The sequence below is a fragment of the Staurois parvus genome, unplaced genomic scaffold (genome assembly GCF_062004578.1).
Source record: "Staurois parvus isolate SC_StPar_1 unplaced genomic scaffold, SC_StPar_1.0 ptg000698l, whole genome shotgun sequence".
NCBI lineage: Eukaryota > Metazoa > Chordata > Amphibia > Anura > Ranidae > Staurois > Staurois parvus.
In genome coordinates this window covers 7,640,643-7,661,579 of record NW_028318494.1, presented here as the reverse complement: position 1 = coordinate 7,661,579, position 20,937 = coordinate 7,640,643, and the positions used below count along the sequence as shown (strand labels likewise).

The 20,937-nt window shown below is 42.7% G+C and overlaps 1 protein-coding gene across 1 annotated transcript in view; it reads left to right on the top strand.

The window, feature by feature from the left end:
• The window catches only part of WDR93 (WD repeat domain 93), a 105,317-nt gene that overhangs the window by 6,651 nt on the left and 77,729 nt on the right, over nucleotides 1-20,937 (top strand). Inside the window, exons 4-8 of the mRNA XM_089653105.1 lie at nucleotides 2,351-2,415; nucleotides 3,139-3,217; nucleotides 5,064-5,170; nucleotides 12,803-12,884; nucleotides 15,507-15,690. Of these exons, the coding sequence (XP_089509231.1) occupies nucleotides 2,351-2,415; nucleotides 3,139-3,217; nucleotides 5,064-5,170; nucleotides 12,803-12,884; nucleotides 15,507-15,690 (517 nt within the window). The remainder of the gene's footprint in view (nucleotides 1-2,350; nucleotides 2,416-3,138; nucleotides 3,218-5,063; nucleotides 5,171-12,802; nucleotides 12,885-15,506; nucleotides 15,691-20,937) is intronic.

Sequence of the window (20,937 nt, the reverse complement as noted above, 5' to 3'; positions counted from 1 at the left end):
GCTCTTGGCTCCTCCCCCCTGCTGAGTGCCCCCTTAGCAAGCTGCTTGCTTGGGGGGCACTCCTGCATACTTGCTCCCTAGCTGGCCCTGTATGTCCATAAGACCTATAGAGCATGGCTCGGCCCTGCCTCCGCTCCCTCCTCACTGGCTGTGATTGACAGGAGCGGGATCTTTGTCTCAGCCAATGAGGAGCGAGAGACCCAGGAGAGCTGCTGCCCTCGTGCATCGCTGAATCGAGATTTTTTTTTTCCCTTCATATATCTTTTGCTTAAAATGCATAAAAACCTTCAGCCTTTAGAACCACTTTAAAATATGGTTTAAAAAAATGTTTCCAACTACAGTCAGATTTTTAAAGGCATTTTTATATTTCAATGGTTTTTATTAATTTTAATCAGTATAAAACAGAGGCAACAAAACACGCCCCCACAGGGGCTATCAATTGCACCGATAAGAAAAAACATAATAGAGAAACAGTGCTCTAACTCCAACAAGGCAGAAGGTACGCCCACATAGATTACAACAACATTAATGAAACTCTGACTATAACAACTAAAGGCAGCTGTCCACTGTCACCCAAAAACTAACAGAAAAAGGGAGAGAGAGAGAGAGAAAGAGAGAAGAAATAAAAAACAAAAAAAAAAAAAACGGGTCCAAGAGCGCCACCACCGAACGCCAATGCCAAATGCCATTACATCCCCATACTAGCCAGAGGGAGCGTGGGAAAGGCATATTGCAACCACGGTTCCCATATTTTCGAAAATTTACGTTGAGAGTCGTTGCATATACTCAACATCTGTTCGTTGAGCATCATAGTGGTCATACGATCCCGCACCCCCCTGAAGAGGGACAAACGGACTCTTCCAGGCCTGAGCAATTTTTCTAGTGGCGGATAAAAACAAATAGGATGCCAACTTCTGCTGATGAGCCAAGAGGCCTGGTATAGGGCAATGAAGCAAGGCATACCGAGCATCCCGGCGTATAGAGAGATGAAACAAAGTGAAAAGGAGGCCAAAAAAACGAGACCAAAAACAAACCAGTTTTGGGCATGACCACCAGATATGCAAGACATCACCACGATGGCCACAACCCCGAAAACATTGATCACTACAGGCAGGGTTGGCCTGGGCCAAATGAGCCGGAACCCAATACCAACGAAACAATACCTTATAGGCTGCCTCCAGCGTGGTCGTATTAAATGAGCATTTAGCTATGAGTGACCAGGCCTTATTCCAGTCCTCGGGATCCACAGCCACTCCCAGGTCACGCTCCCACTGAACAACATATGAAAGAAGTATGCGACGAGCGTCTGTTCAAAGCTGCATAAAGAAGGGAGATAAGGCCTGGGGCGCCCGGACGCTGCTGGCAAAGCTGTTCAAAGGCAGATTTCTGGTATGGGAAAGTAGAAGTGCCCCGCAGCGAGAGCAGCCAGTGCCGCAATTGAAGGTATCGAAAAAATTCCACCGGGGGAACATCCCGGGACTCCCGAAGAGGATCCCAGGTGGGGAAGGACCGAAAAACCAAAAAGTGTCGCACCTGCGAAAAACCATTAGCCACCCACTAAGAGAACGCCCCTGGGTGATCCAAACCTGGTGGGAAAAGAGGATTATTAACAATTGGGAGCAAAGGCAGAAAGGGTGACATCAGGCCACTGGAGTAACGTACCGAGTCCCAGACTTGTAAGCCATGGAGCAACATCAGGCTCAGCGCCATAGGGCGCATTTAAAGGCATTTTTATGCGTTTTTGGAGCAGTGTGCCATGGAGGAGCTTCTTTGGGGCTGGTGTCTTTTTGGATCTATTGACTTTTATTGTGAGAATGTCTGGACAACATACATGACATGCATTTTCGAGCATTTTTTTCAGGTATTCCCATTGATTCCGTGGGGCCAAAGATTCCCAAATCTGTCCGAAAATAAGCTGCTGGACTATTTCAAGTGACAGATGTGAACAGGCATGGTTTAAAAATATTAGGATGTTTATCATGTTTTCAGTTGAATCTTAGGGCTACAAAATGCTCAGGTGTGGAGGGGGACCATGGGCTAGCCATATACTATGCAATTTTCTTTCCTTCAACCACAGGTAGAAGGGAATAAAATCGCTGGATTCCCCAATCAACACAGTTAGTTTTGATGAGGGAATCCCTCCCATTGTGCTATTGTATTCTGATGGTGGGAGGTGGGAAAAAAACCTGATAGGCTGGCTGTACTGGAGTCAATTCTGCTGTACTGGCCAAATTTTGATCTGTCTATGCCCAGCTTTAGTGTATCATGAATATCATGGATTTTTTAAACATTATTGTATTGCTACTGTGATAACTTCTATGTAATCAGTATACTTTTCTTCTGTTATCAGGCATTGCTCGTCTCTTTTACTTTTCTGAAGACAACCTCCATTTTGTGAAAGCCATAAATGAAACCGTAAGAATTATTTGTTCTACAATTAGATGTAGATTAGATCGGTGGGAGGAACACTCCTAAAGTTTGTGGTCAGTAGGAAGAATCCCCTTAAAAATACCTGAAAAGACCTTTGGGGGTTTATTTACTAAAGCTTGAGAGTCCAAAATCAGACTCCCTTCTGCATAGAAACCAATCAGCTTCTAACCTCAGCTTGTTCAATGAAGCTTTGGCAATGAAACCTGGAAGCTGATTGGTTTCTATGCAGAAGGGAGTCTGATTTTGGACTCTCCAGCTTTAGTAAATAAACCCCTTGATGTCAGTGGTTACTTATCTGAGATAAAAAGTTGCTCATAGCTCAAGGAACCCCTAACAACCTATGGAGGAACCTTGGTTGAGAACTGACTGTCTAAAACAGCCTTAGAGGTTCGTCTATTGTGTGTGGAGTGGGGTGGTATTCTGGCCTAGATCAGGGAGAATTGAAGACCTGGAAAGAAGATCTCGGTCTTGTTCTAACATATGCATGCTGAGAGCAAAGCTGCATTTTCCAAATATTCCCTATAGAGAGTCCACCAAAGGGTGAGGATATGCTCTTTATGTGCCCTATGTCCTCCAGTATACTCTGTCACAGTTGTTATGTACAGAGTTTTATTTGTTAGTGAATGCTCCTTTTTTCCTTCAGAGTTTAATGGAGTTTTAGTCCTGTAGAGATGATCTTACTAATGATATGTTTAATGTTTTTAACAGGAAGATATAATCAAGCGCACCGTTTGTATTACATTTAAGCTGTCCCATGGAGGTGACTATGTTGGAGTTCTTTTAGAAGGTATGCACTTTATAATAATGATAATTAATAATAATAAACTGTATATAACATTCTAATAGTACCAACTACATTGGTTAGTTGTGTTAAAGTGATACTAAAGGTTCAGCATTTAAAAAAAAAACAAAAAAAAACAAACATGTCATACTCGCGTGTTCCGTGCAATGGTTTTAGACAGAGCAGCCCCAGACCTCCTCCTTCTCAGGTCCCCTGCTGGTGCTCCTGGGTCCTCCCGCTTGCTGAGTACCCCCAGGGCACACTGCTTGCTCTTTGGACACTCGTGCATGCTCGCTCCCGATACTCCTGTGTGTGTCTATAAGCCTCCCGCTCCCTCCTCACTGGCTGTGATTGACAACAATGGCAGCCAATGGCCAGTCATATGATGACACTGAACTCCATTGGTGACAGTATGTTAAAAAAAAAAAAAGACAAATTTTATTTAACTTCTTAATTTTCCCCCAAAAATTACAACTTCAAAAAACTCACCATTCCTCTTAAAGTTGAGCTCCAGGCTCCCCCCAAAGAATTTAAGGGCAGCAGCTACAGTACGTGTAGCAGCTGTCAGGGATCCAGCTCTATCCTCACCCCTGCTGATTCTTCAATTGGCTTTGGATGTGTAGAGGCCGACATCTTAAGTAAGGGGAAACCAGCAGATTCCTACTGTACATGCATCCTTTCACCCCCAGAAGGCTGTGGGGGAAGGAAGGGGGCTGAACGTCCGACTCAGATCACTGCAGCGCATCTGACTGGAAGTGGAAGCGGGTACCTGTAAAAACAAGGTATCCGCCGCCCCCTCATGGGGGGGGGGGGGTGTAATGCAGACAGAAGGAACTTCCCCTTTTTGGGTGAAGTTTTGCTTTAAATACCTCAGACCATCTGCTTTCCAAAAAAGGATCATTTTGGGGGTATTTGTACTGTCCAGGCATTGTAAGGGCCTCAAGAAATGAGATGGGTCAGTACACCAGGACTGATCCATTTTCAATGATACGTACCATAGCTAGTACACTATAACTTTCACACAAACCAATTAATATACACTTATTGGATCTTTTTTTTACCAAAGACATGTAGAAGAAATCATTTTGGCCTAAATTTATGAAGACATTTGACTTTTTATTGGATATGTTTTATAACAGAAAGTAGAAAATATAATTTTTTTCCCCAAAATTCAGTCTTTTCATTTGTATAGTAAAAAAGAAAAAAAAAACGCAAAAAAGATTATATACATTTCATTTGAGTATAGTATTGCATGACTGAGCAATTCCCAGTTAAAGTAGTGCAGTGCTGAATAGCAAAAAAAAATGCTCTGGTCAAGAAGGGGGGTTAAAAACCTTTTGAAGGAGAAGTTACCTTGTGTGGTCATATTTTGTTTGCTTTGTTGTGAATATCTGAAGTACACTTTGGGGTTTATTTACTAAAGCTGGAGAGTCCAAAATCAGACTCCCTTCTGCATAGAAACCAATCCGCTTCTAACCTCAGCTTGTTCAATGAAGCTTTGGCAATGAAACCTGGAAGCTGATTGGTTTCTATGCAGAAGGGAGTCTGATTTTGGACTCTCCAGCTTTAGTAAATAAACCCCTTTGTGTCTATAGTAGATATTTGTGGGTTGTAAATCCTGGCAATTCTGTTTGTTTCATTAATCAAAGCCATGTTATTATTTTATACAGAGATGTCTTTTTAATTAACCTCTTACAAAAATATAAATGTACAAACTGTAATTACGTCTATGATTTATAAATGAAACCACCTCCTCTGACTTCCATAACTTGTATGTGTGATCATCGGTTGTCTTTTATGTAATATTGGTTTAAATGGTTTGTTTTTCTCCAAATACAAATCTATGTTCCAGGTTCTGGAGAATGTTGGTTGGAAGTGTACAAGCTCCCCAAGGATTCCTGGCTGAAGGAACTGGATCATGCCCATACCACTATGCTGAGTACACCTTTAAGTACCGAGGTGGGCTCTCTAACACACATATTTGAAATGCTTTTCTAAATAGTAATATTTACCAAAACTGATATTTTTCTTATGGGGACAGTGCTAAGCTGAATCACTTTTGTTAATGCTTTTCCTAGACTCCAGAATTGTCGCCACCCCATCAGAGTTATGGTTTTGCAGTCCCTTGCCATGAAGACAACCTTGACCTGATGCAATTTCAATAATCTGAAGTCCCGATAAAAACTTTATGAACATTTTTGGGTAGATTACAGAAGACTAAGGCCTTCTGACAGGTCATGACACTATTGGGAAGATATCTCTTTTGCTTTCTGTCCCTGTGACACATGGAAATAAGAGAGAACAGGTGTTGCTGAGACAAGAAGGCACTGACAGCAGTAGAGGTTCTTACTCTTCCCCACCCTACTTAAAGGGGACTTTCACCTGGAAAAAACATTCAGCAGCTACAAAAACTGTAGCTGCTGACTTTTAAAATACAGCCACTTACCTGTCCCTAGGTCCAGTGATGTCCTCACCATGACTGGTTTCACCGGCCGTCTTCTCTCCCCGGCACCGGCATCTTCAGTGTGGCAACCGGCTGTGACAGCTACGGCCGGGTGCCCACTGCGCATGCGTGAGAAGCGCTGCACTTTGTGAATGGCCTTGTAGTCTTCTGGGACCTGTCGCATGTCCCAGAAGACTACGGGGAGGGAGGACAACGTCTGCTTCCTATCTCCTTGGCGATCGCAGCGGAAGTGGGAGCGGGTACCTGTCAAATTCGGGTACCCATCAAATTCGGGTACCCACTCCCCAAAGGTGCCAGTCCTTAATGGGGAGCGGGGGACAAAGGCTTAAAGCGGAACTTCCCCTTTTGGGTGGAGCTCCACTTTAAGAACTTTTTTTTTTTTTTTATTACCTTTTGGAAAGATTTCACCTCATGTTTTGTCCTTCTATCCCTGGAAAGGAAGTGAACATCGTTTCGATAGGGACACAACTTTTCTTGTATGAGGCTACGCAATATATGTTGTCCTTGAGGCAGGAATATTTGGGACAAATATATGGTTACATAGATCAGATTTACTGTGTATAAGGCAGTCTTCCAAGACCTCATGCTGCATTCAGTAGATTATTAGTCAGTTATAAATTGGCCAAATTACTTCATAAATGCAGATCAGTTATTGACTAATCTAATTAACCACAAAACCTGTATATATACACCGTGCATTCATAAAGTATTCAGACCCCCTTAACGTTTTTCAATTTTGTTTTCTTGCAGCCTCATACTACAGTTAATTAAATTCATTTTTTTTCTCATTATTCTACACTCAGTAACCCATAATGACAAAGTGACAACAGGATTTTAGAAATGTCTGTGAATGTATTAAAAAGAAAAAACAAATATGACATGTACTTAAGTGTTCAGACCCCTTACTCAGAACTTTGTTGAAGCACCTTTGGCAGTTATTACAGCCTCGAGTCTTTGGGTATGATGTGACAAGCTTTGCACACCTGGATTGGGGGATTTTCTGCCATTTTTCTTTGCAAATCTTCTCAAGCTCACTCAGGTTGACCACCACTATGCTTTACTGTTGGGGAGGTATTGGGTAGGTGATGAGCAGTGCCTGGTTTCCTCCATATAATGTTTAGAATTGAGGCCATACAGGGAACCCCTGCTAATAATTACTATATCCACATGTAATGGTCAGTGGGAAGGATGCACTTTACATTTGTGAACACTGGAAAGAATCCCTCTTTTTGATAAAACTAAAAGGGGTATGGAAATTGAAAAAAAAAACTACTTGCCTAAGGGACTAAAATGGGGTCCCAATCTACTTGTCTTGATAAAAAAAATATTTTTTTTCCCCAGAGTGGAAAATATGAAGGGTTGATGTTTCTTATTAGGCAGAGGTGCTTTTAAAAACGAAAACGGGCTTTATGGTGACTTAAACTTTTTTAATATTTTTTAGTTTTTGCTGAAAATGTCCTAGAACCCTCAAACGTTATACATTTTTTTAAACATCCCTTGTGACAGCAGTAGGCAGTAAGAGGTACTCCTTATGGATCCCTCCTCTGCCCTTAAAAGCATTTGATCACACCAAACTTGGGTGATCAAATGCTTTCCATTTTTAAAAATGGTGCCGGAGAAACCAGTGGTGATGTATGCTCATTGCTTCCTTTTTTTTCTATATCAGAGGCAGACAGAGTGGTTCCGGTTCTGAGCCGGCTGGTTGCTCGGGTGCCCCGTGGGACGGGAAAGCTCACCAGGGCTTTTTTTTTGCTCACAGAATAGGTGCAGGAACTCAACCACACCCTCACTGCACCGCTGCCTAACAGTGGGAGGATCCTAATGGAGAATTGTTAAATACCAGTAGTGCATATTGCACAGGGCAGACTTCAGGAGTGCACTGCAGACAAAGTGCAGAGTTGAGGAGAGTGCTGCGTACAGAGTGCAGGGTTGAGGAGAGAGCTGCGTACAGAGTGCAGGTTTGAGGAGAGCGCTGCGTACAGAGTGCAGGGTTGAGGAGAGCGCTGCGTACAGAGTGCAGGTTTGAGGAGAGCGCTGCGTACAGAGTGCAGGGTTGAGGAGAGCGCTGCGTACAGAGTGCAGGGTTGAGGAGAGCGCTGCGTACAGAGTGCAGGGTTGAGGAGAGCGCTGCGTACAGAGTGCAGGGTTGAGGAGAGCGCTGCGTACAGAGTGCAGGGTTGAGGAGAGCGCTGCGTACAGAGTGCAGGGTTGAGGAGAGCGCTGCGTACAGAGTGCAGGGTTGAGGAGAGCGCTGCGTACAGAGTGCAGGGTTGAGGAGAGCGCTGCGTACAGAGTGCAGGGTTGAGGAGAGCGCTGCGTACAGAGTGCAGGATTGAGGAGAGCGCTGCGTACAGAGTGCAGGGTTCAGGAGGGCGCTGTGTACACATATTGCCATACATGTTTAAGTTGGCCAACTGTCAAAGTAGTCCCTCTATGGCCAGTCCTACTCTGCTCTGCAAATGTTAAAGTGGTTGTAAAGGCTCAAGGTTTTTTTACATTCATCCAGTAAAGCTGGAGATCAGCTTTGAAGAAACCTCTGTCATGTATTGTACTCCAGGAAATAGGTTGTACTGTAAGTAAATTATCTTTTTTTTTCCTAAACACACACTTGCTGACAAATCATAGTCCCCTACTGCTATATGTCATGTTTTATTCATATTAATTATGTTTTCCTTGAGTACAGCAGATGTCATCACTTATCTTAGTAATAATCAGAAATGTAAATCTCCAAAGATTTGAAGTGAAATATTTTATGCTAAATGTTATCTTTTTGAACCTTGGGACTAGATTTCTGCAGCTGCCACATTATTTTGTTATTCCAACACGATAGTTTGGAGAAATTCAAGACCTATACAGCTAATTCCAAGCATGTTCAGTTTTTTTCACCTGTATTCTGTGTCCACCAGGTGGCAGGATTGTACACAATTTTGACTTGTATCATAATTCCGGAACTACAGTACATTCATAAAGTATTCAGACCCCTTCAATTTTCCAGTTTTGTTATGTTGCAGCCTGATACTACAGTTGATTAAATTATTGTTTTTCTCATTAATCTACACTAGTACCCCATAATGAAAAAAGTGAAAACAGACTTTTAGAAATGTCTGTGCATTGAATAAATTGAAAAAAACCCTGAAATATCACATGTACTTAAGTATTCAGACCCTTTACTCAGTACTTTGCTGAAGCACCTTGGCAGCCATTAGTCTTTTTAGGTATGATGTGACAAGCTTTGCACACCTGGATTGGGGGATGTTCTGACATTGTTCTTTGCAAATCCTCTCAAGCTCAGTCAGGTTGGATGGGGATCGTCGGTGGACAGCCATTTTCAGGTCTCTCCAGAGATGTTCAATCGGGTTCAAGTCAGGGCTCTGGCTGGGCCACTCTAGAACATTCACAGAGTTGTCCCTAAGCTACTTATGTGTTGTCTTGGCTGTGTGCTTAGGATTGTTGTCATGTTGGAAAGTGAACCTTTCACTCAGTCTGCTCCTGAAAAACACCCCAACAGCATGATGTTGCCACCACCATGCTTCACTGTTGGGCAGGTGATGAGCTGAGAGTCTGAGAGTCCTTTTAGGTGCTTTTTGCAAATTCAAAGCAGGCTTTCATGTGTTTTGCACTGAGGGGAGGCTTCCCTCTAGCCACTCTGCCATAAAGCTCTCAATCTTTCTAAAACTGATCTTCTAATATTTCCTCCTCCCCGATTCCCCCACTCATGACTTTACCATTGAGATCAACAGCACAACCATTCGTCCCTCCCTACATACCAGGGTGCTAGGCGTAATCCTAGACTCTGACCTCTCCTTCAGGCCCCACATCCAATCACTGGCTAAATCCTGCTGCCTCAACCTCTGCAACATTTCCAGAATTTGCCCTTTCCTGACTAACTACACTATAAAACAACTTTTCCATGCCTTGAATATATCCCACCTTTATTACTGCAACTCCCTCCTCACTGGCCTACCTTTACACGGGCTATCCCACTTTCAGTCTATTACGAATGCTGCTGCCAGGCTTATACACCTTACCAACCGATCAGCAACTGCTGCCCCTCTCTGCCAAACCCTCCATTGGCTTCCACTAACCCAACATATAAAATTCAGAATACTAACCACAACGCACAAAGCCATCCACAACACTGCCCCTAGCTACATCACCAACCTCATCTGCAGATATTGTCCAAATCATCCGCTCTGCTCCTTCCAAGACATCTTGCTCTCTAGCTCCCTTGTTACCTCCTCCCATGCCGGCCTCCAGAACCCTTCCCATCCTCTGGAACTCCCTACCTCAGTATGCCTGGTCAGCCCCCACCCTGTCCGTCTTTAGGCAATGTTTGAAAACGAAAAATAGAACCCCCCCCCTGCTATTCGTACTCACAACTATAAATAAATAATTTGAAGTCAAATTTAATCAGGAAAGCAGCTACCACCCAACTGTGCAATCCCTCTACTGTGTTACTGAAATCAAAATCAAATACTGGTGAAGCACTTCCAATATGACTTAACAAATCAAAAATCATATAACCTCATACAATAACCTTTTTATCATAAACAGACCCCCCCCCAAGTATTCAGTATACTTTTGTGAATGTGCAAAAATTAAAATATATAGTGTCACCACCATGCACTTCACCACACCTCATTGGGTATCTCCTCACCTGTAAAGTGCTGCACAAACAGTTGATGCTATATAAATCCATAATAATAAAGTCCAGATCAGCGGAGGGCTGCAGTGATGGTTGTCCTTCTGGAATTTTGTCCCATCTCCACACAGGATCTTTAGAGTTCAGTCGGTGTGACCATCGGGATCTTAGTCACCTCTCTTACTAAAGCCCTTCTCCCTGATTGTTTAATTTGGCTGGGTGACCAGCTCTTGGAAGAGTCCCGGTTGTGCCAGACTTTCCTTTGAGAATTATGGAGGCCACTGTGCTTTAGAGAACCTTTCAGTGCATCAGAAATTTTTTGTAGCTTTCCTCAGATCTGTGGCTTGCAATAATCCTGTCTCTGAACTCTGCAGGCAGTTCCTTTTTGACCTCATGGCTTTTGCTCTGATACAGTATGCATTGTCAGGCGGGAGGCCTTTAATAGAGAGGTGTGTACCTTTCCAAGTCATGCCCAATCAATTTAATTTATCACAAGTGGACTCCAAGCAAGGTGTAGAAACATCTCAGCACCGGTCAAGAGAAATCGGAGGCCCCTGAGCTAAATTTCAAGTGTTGTTGTAAAGGGTCTGAATACTTATATTAATGTGATATTTCAGTGTTTCCTTTTACCGTATATACTCGAGTATAAGCCGAGTTTTTCAGCACATTTTTTGTGCTGAAAAACGGCCCCCTCGGCTTATACTCGAGTCAACGTCTGCAGGGGGGGCGCGAGGCTCCGTCAAGGGGGGCGCGTACAGCTGTGGGCAGAGGGCTGCTCATACCTGGCTCCCACGATGATCCATCCAGGAAGCGCTGCTCCATCCGTCACTCCGGCCACTCCCTCACTCCTGCCGCTCGGCTCCGCCTCCTCACCGGTGATTGGCCGCCAGAACTGTAGCTCAGGAAAGGTACACAGGCGGCCAATCACGGGCGAGGAGGCGGAGCCGAGCGGACCCGCGAAAATCGAGTGAGGGAAAAGCCGGTAAGTGTGCAGTGCAGAGCTGCTGCTGCAACCACATATGCTGGCTGCAGCAGCACCATACTGCAACAGGTGTCAGCAAGTGTCATTGGTGTCAGTGGGAGGAATAGTGCCGCATCATTGGTGTCACTGATACTAATGATGGGGCATTATTCCTCCCACTGACACCAACGATGGGGCACTATTCCTCCCCCCCACTGACACCAACGATGGGGCACTATTCCTCCCACTGACACCAATGATGGGGCACTATTCCTCCCACTGATACTAATGATGGGGCACTATTCCTCCCACTGATACCAATGATGGGGCACTATTCCTCCCACTGACACCAACGATGGGGCTCTATTCCTCCCAGTGATACCAATGATGGGGCACTATTCATCCCACTGACACCAATGATGGGGCACTATTCCTCCCACTGACACCAATGATGGGGCACTATTCCTCCCACTGATACCAATGATGGGGCACTATTCCTCCCACTGACACCAATGATGGGGCACTATTCCTCCCACTGATACCAATGATGGGGCACTATTCCTCCCACTGACACCAATGATGGGGCACTATTCCTCCCACTGATACCAATGATAGGGCACTATTCCTCCCACTGTAACCAATGATGGGGCACTATTCCTCCCACTGACACCAATGATGGGGCACTATTCCTCCCACTGATACCAATGGTGGGGCACTATTCCTCCCACTGATACCAATGGTGGGGCACTATTCCTCCCACTGATACCCTCGGCTTATACTCGAGTCAATAGTTTTTCCCAGTTTTTTGTGGTAAGATTAGGTACCTCGGCTTATATTCGGGTCGGCTTATACTCGAGTATATACAGTACATACATTTGCAAACATTTCTAGAATTCTGTTTTCACTTTGTCATTGGGGTACTGAGTGTAGATTAATGAGAAAAAGTGAATTTAAACAACTGTAGTATTAGGGTGAAACATAACGACATTGAAAGAAGTGAAGGGGGTCTAAATACCTTATAAATGCACTGTATAAATTGTGTGATTTGAACAATAGGCTTAAGACCTGCAGGCATCATTCTGTAGGTATAAATTGTTGGTATAACCATTTTTTTCTATACCTAACTCTATTGACTCCTTTTGTCAACTCATACAAGCACACCAACCATGTCAATTGCAACAAAGAGCTAAGTGCCGTACCCTACAGCAACCAATGAGCAAACATCGTTCATTGTCTCAGCTGTTTAAGTTTGATTGGTTTCTATGGATTATTGCACTTTGCAAATCATCCCTGCTATTACATTGCCTTAAATAATTCTGTAAATGTGTAAAGCATAAATCACTATTGGATTTCTGTCCCTGGCAAGCAAGCTTTCTAAAATGATAAATTGACCACCGCTTACTGTAAAAACCCTAGGAGCTATTTTTTCAAAAGATCATTTGAGGTTACTTGATTATTTTGTTTTCATTTTAGCTTTTATTTGTAATGACAAGTAACAATTATTTGTGGCTGTTTTGATTTTAGTCTGCTGGTATGCATCTATCAGAACCAAAGATTGCACAGCCAGTGCTTTTAATGAAGATTAAGCCACCAAAGCCAATTACAGGTAATGTGACTTAATTGTTGATCTCTGACATGACACATTGCTTGTCAATTTCACTTTGCAGGACAGAGATCCTAGATTCAGTTCCCATCAGGTCACTGCATGCATGGAGTTTGTATATCCTGTTTACAGTTGCAAAGATGAACATATGGCACATTGGGGTTTATTTACTAAAGGCAAATATACTGTGCAAGGCAAGTGCAGTTGCTACAGAGCTTAGTAAATGAGGTAAAGCGTCACTTTACAAAGAATACCCAATCACATGCAAGGAAAATAAAAAAACAGCATCTTTGCTTGCACATGGTTGGAAGGTAACAAACAGAATACCCTTTTCATACTGTAATCTGGAGTGATGAGACCAAATAGAGCTTTATGGTCAGAACCATACGTGCTGTGTTTAGAGAGGGGTCAACAAGCCCTATAGTGACAAGAATTCTATCCCCACTGTAAAGCATGGTGGTGGTTCACTAATGTTTTGGGAAGGTGGGGGTTGAACTCTAAAGGCATGTATTCAAACATGTATTCTCATGTTTTTGGTCACTAATAGCACCATTGACACTTTATATCTGTAATTGATTTTGAATGATCCATCATTTTCCATTTGCATTAGCACTTTATGTATATGTTTATTTGATATTAGCGCTGCACCCATTTATTATTATCATTTACCTAGGAGGTCTTTTTGGTTACCTTTTTGGTGTCTCAGCAGCTTTTCTTGTAGCGCTTGCTTAGCCCTTTTCTGTTTTTATCCAGGCAGGTGGTGCTGTGGTTGGGATTCGGACCAACGACCCTAGTACTGCCAGGCAGAAGTGCTAACTATTTAGCCACTGTGCTGCCCGATGGGCATTAAAGCAAACTAATTGCTTTGCCTTACATGAAAAGGCACAGGTGGGGTTTGAGCTGTGTTGATCTGCACAGATCAGTGCAGCCTCAATGCATAGGCATTTGTTCAAACCATAACATTGCACTGATAGCTGATGTGCTGAATAAGGATGCAGCATGTCTGCATCTGCATTTTTGAACAGTGAAACACATGGCACTGCATGTCAGCACACTGCCACACGTTGCAATGCTCTGCAGGGCATAGACTTGAATGTAATGTCATTTTGTGACACTTAAAGCAGAAGTGAGGTGTTACTAAAAAAATTAACACACATATCCACCTCTATGCTGCAGCATCTCTGTGATGCTGCAGCCATCCCCCATCAGCTCTAAGCCCTCTGATTGGAGAATGGTGACTGTCAGTCACTCTCTGCTCTGCCCCACTAGCACTCACTGGAGCATCAGGCTGAAGAGGGGGCAGGAGCAGCTGACTCCAGATCGCTCTTACCCAGCTGTCAATCAGGCAGGTGGATGGATCCCAACAAAATATTTGGGATCCTTCCAGTGGTAGTGCGGCTCTTCTCTGTGACCTCAGCCAACAGTAGACGTTATCCCAATGATGACCCATTTTGGGTCGCAGGAGAGAAAATGTAAGCATGGAAAAAGGCTTTGACTGTTTTTCTCTTTTAAGCAAGGCTAAAAAAGTAAACATTGTGATACAGTTGCAAGAAAAAGTATGTGAACCCCTTGGGATTACGTGGAGTTTTGCATGAATTGGGCATAAAATGTGCTCTGAATGTCATCTAAGTCACAACAATAGAAGAACGCAGTCTGCTGAACATAATACTACACAAACATTAGATGTTGCCATGGTTTAATTGCACATAACATGTAAACATTCACAGTGCAGGGAGGAAAAAGTATGTGAACCTTTGGACTTAATAACTGGTTGACCCTCCTTTTGGGAGCAATAACCTCAACCAAACGTTTCCTGTAGTTGCAGATCAGACCTGCACAACGATCTGGAGTCATTTTGGACCACTCCTCTTCACAAAACTGTTTCAGTGTAGCAATATTCTTGGGATGTCTGGTGTGAATCGCTCTCTTAAGGTCATTCCACAGCATTTCAATCGGGTTGAGGTCAGGACTCTGACTGGGCCACTCCAGAAGACGTATTCTGTGCTGTTGCAGCCATTGTTTTGTTGAATTACTTGTATGCTTTGGGTCATTGTCCTGTTGCATCACCCATCCTCTGCGGAGCTTCAGTTGGCGGACAGATGGTCGTACATGCATGTCAACAATTCTTGATCGTAGGTCTTCTGAGAGCTCTTTTCTGCGAGGCATGGTTCACATCAGACAGTGCTTCTTGAAACCAGTAAACCCAAAACAGGTGTGTGTTTTTTAAGGGCAGGACAGCTGTCAGCAACACATCCAATATCATCACACTGATTGGAGTCAAGGTTGGCTCACTCCTGGCTCCAATTAGCTCTGGGAGAAGTCATTAAGCTAGGGCCTCACATACTTTTTCCTCCCTGCACTGTGAATGTTTACATGACGTTCAGAGCACATTTTATGCCCAATTCATGCAAAACTCCACGTAATCCCAAGGGGTTCACATACTTTTTCTTGCAACTGTATGTTTTAACAATGTATAGTACCATCCTTACACAACGTACACCAGCTCACACAGGTTTTAGCATTCTGTCTGGAATGAACAAGCCCTTTAAGTCAAGAAGTCACTAAAATGAAAAAAACAATGCTGTTTGATTACTTACAAATGTCTACTTTGTGTTTGTCACATAGGAAGCACATTTAAATCTGTTCAAGAGGCTGTGCAGAAGAGTGATGACAGCAGTGTGTTTGGTACTGGACAGAATCACAACATCAGTTCTCATCAATGGGAGCAGCAAGAAGCGATATTTATGGACATGTATGAAAAATATTTTAGTATAGATATGCCAAAAATCCCAGAAGGAGAAAAATCAAGGTAAAGGAGGTTACAGCTGTGTAGGAAAATATTGTTATGGCTTTATATGATGGTTTGCAACCCAAATAAATACAGGCAAAACCATTATTGATCGTTTCTACTTTTAGGTGACAATGCAGTTCGCAGCTGTAAATGCAGACATTATGGGGTTTATTTACTAAAGCTGGAGAGTCCAAAATCAGACTCCCTTCTGCATAGAAACCAATCCGCTTCCAGGTTTCATTGCCAAAGCTTCATTGAACAAGCTGATTGGTTTCTATGCAGAAGGGAGTCTGATTTTGGACTCTCCAGCTTTAGTAAATAAACCCCTATCTGTCTCAGAGGACAGTATGATCTTTTAGTATTGATCTATTCCAAAAAAAACTTTATGCTGCCATGTTCAAGACTGCAGCATAAAGCTGTTTTTGGAATAGATCAATACTTAAAGATCATACTGTCCTTTGAAGTAGATAATATCTGCATTTACTGATGCAATCTGTATTGTCACTAATCATACTACATTTATTTAAAAATTTTGTTTAACTGGGAAATTCAAAATAGAATATCTTATTCCTGGGCAAATTCTGCTCCGGTCAGCAGAGGATCAGCTCACAAATGCCCTGCCAATCAGAGTGGGTGGACGACACATCCGTGTCCGCTCAGTTTCTGCAGAGCGGACAAGGAAAGAGCCCGCACTGCTGTATGGCTGGCCAGGAGTAAACAGACGCCGCTGTCCGTTTGCACCCTATTACCTCAATCTGCTCTGCCTAAACGAGAGACGACGGAGCACCGTTTCATTTTTTGTGGATCTGATCGGACCCGGAGGTGGGTGGATGTAATCGGACACAAGTCACCCACACAGACCTATCTATAGCGATGAATAGAACTTCCGATTAGGTCAGCCTAAAATAACTGACAGACTGATCTGATTGGAATGCCTGTGTGAAAGTGACCTTAGAGGCAGGATGCTGTCAAACCTATACAAATTGGACTGTTTAGTTTGCCAATCAAAAATGTGCAAAAACAAAAGTCAATCTTAACCACTTCCTGTCCGGACACTTTTACCCCCTTCCTGTCCAGGGCAATTTTCAGCTTTCAGCGCTATCACACTTTGAATGATAATTGTGCGGTCATGCAATAATGTACCCATATGAATTTTTTACCATTTTTTTGAGACAGATAAAGCTTTATTTTGGTGGTATTTATTCACCGCTGGGATTTTTATTTTTTTTACTATGTAAATGAAAAAGTCCAAAAATTTTGAAAAAGTGTTTTTTTTTTATAATATTTTGCAAATAAATAATATTTCATCATAAATCTTGGCCAAAATTTATTCCGTTATTTTTTTAGTAAAAAATAAAAAATCCAAATTAGTTTATAACCAAAAATTATAATTTTTAAACATTTTTTTTTTTACATTTTTATTTTAATTTTTTTTTTACATACTGTCACCCTAGCAGTACAGTGTCACCATGGTGACACTGTACTACTTGTGGGGGGTGATGAAGATTTTTTTTTTTTTACACTGATTGCTTTTACACCCATATAGGATGTAAAAGCTATCATTTCTCTTTCTCTCTGTCTGCATTCTTGCAGTCATTGAGAAGTATTGAGTGAGCTGTGATTGGTCACAGCTTGTCACATTGTACAAGGCTGTTGTGAATAGCCCTGTACCATGTGACCTCTGTGATCATTTACAGATTTCACACGTAGTAAGCAATGATGTCACAAGTGACATCTTGCTTACTACTTTGCATGTGATCACTGATTGGCCAATCAGTGATCACATGATCGGGACCTCGTACAGAGGTCCCGTCCGACGATCGGTGTTTCACTGTGTCCAGAGGACACAGCGGGCACCGGATCGCGGTGCTGCGCGCTCCCAGGGAGCGCGCACAGCTAGAAAAGGCAGGTGCCGTTTCTGAACGGCAACCCGCCCCTGGACTGCCACCGCCCTGCCGTTTATAAACAGCAGGCGGACGGCAAGTGGTTAAGGAGATCCTCTCTACTCATTCAGGGCAAAGGGAGAGTGTCTTCACATAGACCACCCCTATGCATGTGTGTTTACCAATGACAATTCATCAGACCGTACCACACAGACCTCCATTGTGAAGGGTGGGTGCGTGGCTTTACGGTAGTACCGTACAGAATCCAGCAATGAAGAGAAAACTAGCACACCAAGTAGATTCTGAATCCGGATTTACTGAAGTCCCATGTCAGCAAAATAGTTATTAAAAAAAGAAAACTTTTTTGCTGATATGGCACTTTAGTAAATGTATACTTATGCCTGGTCTGCACATTCATTTTACATTCTTATATGAGAAATCCGACGATAAAATAACACATTTGGAGCAATCATCCAATAATCTATTCATTAGTACAGGAATTAACAGAATAAACAATTTTCGTGTACTTAGTGTAGTATTTGTGAACAAGACCGCGCTTGCTTGGAAACAAAAGAATACATTACAATATAATACAATACATTACATCACTCGTGAAGTTGTGTTCTGTCTTATTAGAATTTTTGTAACTATAGTAACTTGTTCTTTTTTGATATGAGACTAGCATGCAAAAAATAAAAATGGACGATCATTAATCCGATATTCTCATCATGTATGCTAGGCATTACCCAACCACACTTCCTGGCTCCCTCCCTGCACTGCAAGAGCTCTTGCTATCAGAGTGAGGCTTCTCAGATAGGGAAACGTCTAATGTAACAGTGCTTGGACCTGAGCAGCCAATCATGAGGCCAGAACACTGTCATGTGGCGTGCCACGACTTTACCCCCTTGCCCAAGCTTCAACACCAGTTGACACTTAGACAGGTAGGGATACTGCAGCAGAGAGGGGGAATGGCTGGGCAAAGCTGTCCATACACTATTCGAATTTTGGGCAGCTCCTGATGTACTGGGTGAAATTCTCTTAGTGGATTGCCCTGTCAGCCCCCTCCCACTGGCATCTTTCAGTTGATAAATCAGGAAAATTGTTGGCCAAACAGCAGCTGCATCCACCAGCGGCTGTCAGAATACAATAGCCCAGCAGGAGATCTGTTCATCTGTGCTGTATAGTGTGGATGGAGGAATCTTTTTTTTTCTGCAGCCTGTATATTCTGTACATGTTACACAATACCTGCAAATTATACTGTCATTTTGTTATTTCAGGATTTTTCTGATGAAATAAAATGATTATATTATGAAATTAATGATTAAATTCCCATGTATGGCCAGTCTTAATCTACTGCCCTAGACCCATAGGAGTCCTATAGCACATGAATCCCTGCTGCAAGTAGCTGTAAAGCAGAATGAGACCTAAAAGCAAACATTGTATACCAATTCTTGGACGCGATGGCTGCATTAGATTCTTTTTAGACTTACTTTACTTTATTTTTCACTGGTAATCTGGCCAGTAAGTCTATTTTTCAACAGACCATGGTGTCCTGCAGATGTAGCAGTCAAAGGGTTGAGACAAACAATTTACCATGGACAGGGGTTCTTACAATGATCAGCTCTTATTTATCTATGTAAAACCTTTATCTCATAAGAAAAAAATCTTTACTGTAACTGCTTAAAAAATTTTAGCGTTTGTCTTCAATTTGTTAGATGTACTAGCTGATTTAGTTACACTAACACTCCCCTCCCCCTAGACCAGGGGTAGGCAACCTGAGAGCCGCAGGACTACAAGTTCCATCATACCTCTGCAAGTCATAGCTGTAACTGTCCGTTTTGTAATCTTTGCAATGCCTCATGGGAAATGTAGTTCCACAACAGCTAGAGAGCTGCAGGTTGCCTACCCCTGCTCTAGACTAACACTGCTGCTGTCCAAAGGAGTCTCTATTGCTCCTTCATCCAGAGTGGGGGCACTGTATTACTGGCCGGATCACCAAAAAAAGAGAAAACTAATGCAGCCACCACATCTAAGGACTAGTACACTTCAATATATTACATTTTTGGTTTTGGGTTTAATGGAGCTTTAAGAGGTGGAGCAATTTCTCTTGAGCTGATCATACTTTCTTGTGCAGACAGGAGCGTGCGTGCTGTGAATCTCAATTCTAAACATTGCAGAGTGCAAAAATGCCCCTCTGACCTGAGCATGAAGGAGGAAGTGTTCATGGGGCTGGTTTGTAAATCCTATATCAAAGGAGAAATACATCTTCTCATTACAGCCTTGTACAGCCAGTTTTGACTTTCATCCTTTTAAGCTACATCTGGAAGATAAAACACCGCATTTTGCATTGCTCTGACTTTCGGAAATCACATTTTCCCCCAACCTCTGCAAGTTTCTTTAGATGAAAAGTCAGCATTACTAAGGCCTGGCTCACAATTTATTTTTATTTAGTTATTTGTTATCTCATTTTGTAATAAATGGTTTAAAAGGGAAGTATAATATATATCTTCAGCAATTGTATTACAGGATTTAAATTGAATTCATTTTTGATGTGACTTACATTTTTACAAGTTTCCTTGTCCATATTTTTGTAATTATAATGTGCCTAGAAATGTGTATATTTAGCTTTCAGAAAAAACTTTTTAACTTCTGCTTAAAGTGATATTCCAGGATAACACCACTTATGCTTACTAACCTGTGGCTACATTAGCCAGCTACAGGGCAGAGGAGAGAGTGCTTGTCAGCAGCTAGTAAAGCCTGGACTTGTGACGTCATCCATCGGCTTACTGTGGCCCATTCATTGTCTGTGCTCCCTCCTCTCCCCTGCAACAGCTTTGGCTGCCACAGGGGAGAGGGATCACATGTCTAGACCAGAGCGGCCTGAACGTAGGTAAGTATATGCATCTTTTTTACAAAGGTTAAGCTGACCACAGATGGAGTGATTTTCTTTCCTGCAAACAAGGGTTGCCTGTGGAGCCATTGTGTTCTCCCTGTAGGTAGGGGGATGGGAGGTGGGGGATGTCCCACCCCTCTGCTAGCAATAATCACATGTAAAATCAGACAAGCTGGTTGTACCCAAGTTGATGGATGATCAACTTGGGTACATTCAGCCTACCCAAAAACGGTTCAAATTTCTGCTGGTCCCTGCTGAATTGGTGAACTGGTCGACATTTGACATAGCTGGCTTTACTAAGTGAGGTGTTGGGGAAGGGGGGGGGGTTGTTTTTAAGAGTAGTTTGTGTTATCCTGGAATTCTACTTTAACATATACTAAGATAAGGTATCAGTCATACAGATAATGGATTGTATAAAGAGTCAATGTGTATATCCAAAACTTTCCATTTTAGTTTTGGACAGGGTTAGGATGGGTTAAAAAAACCCTT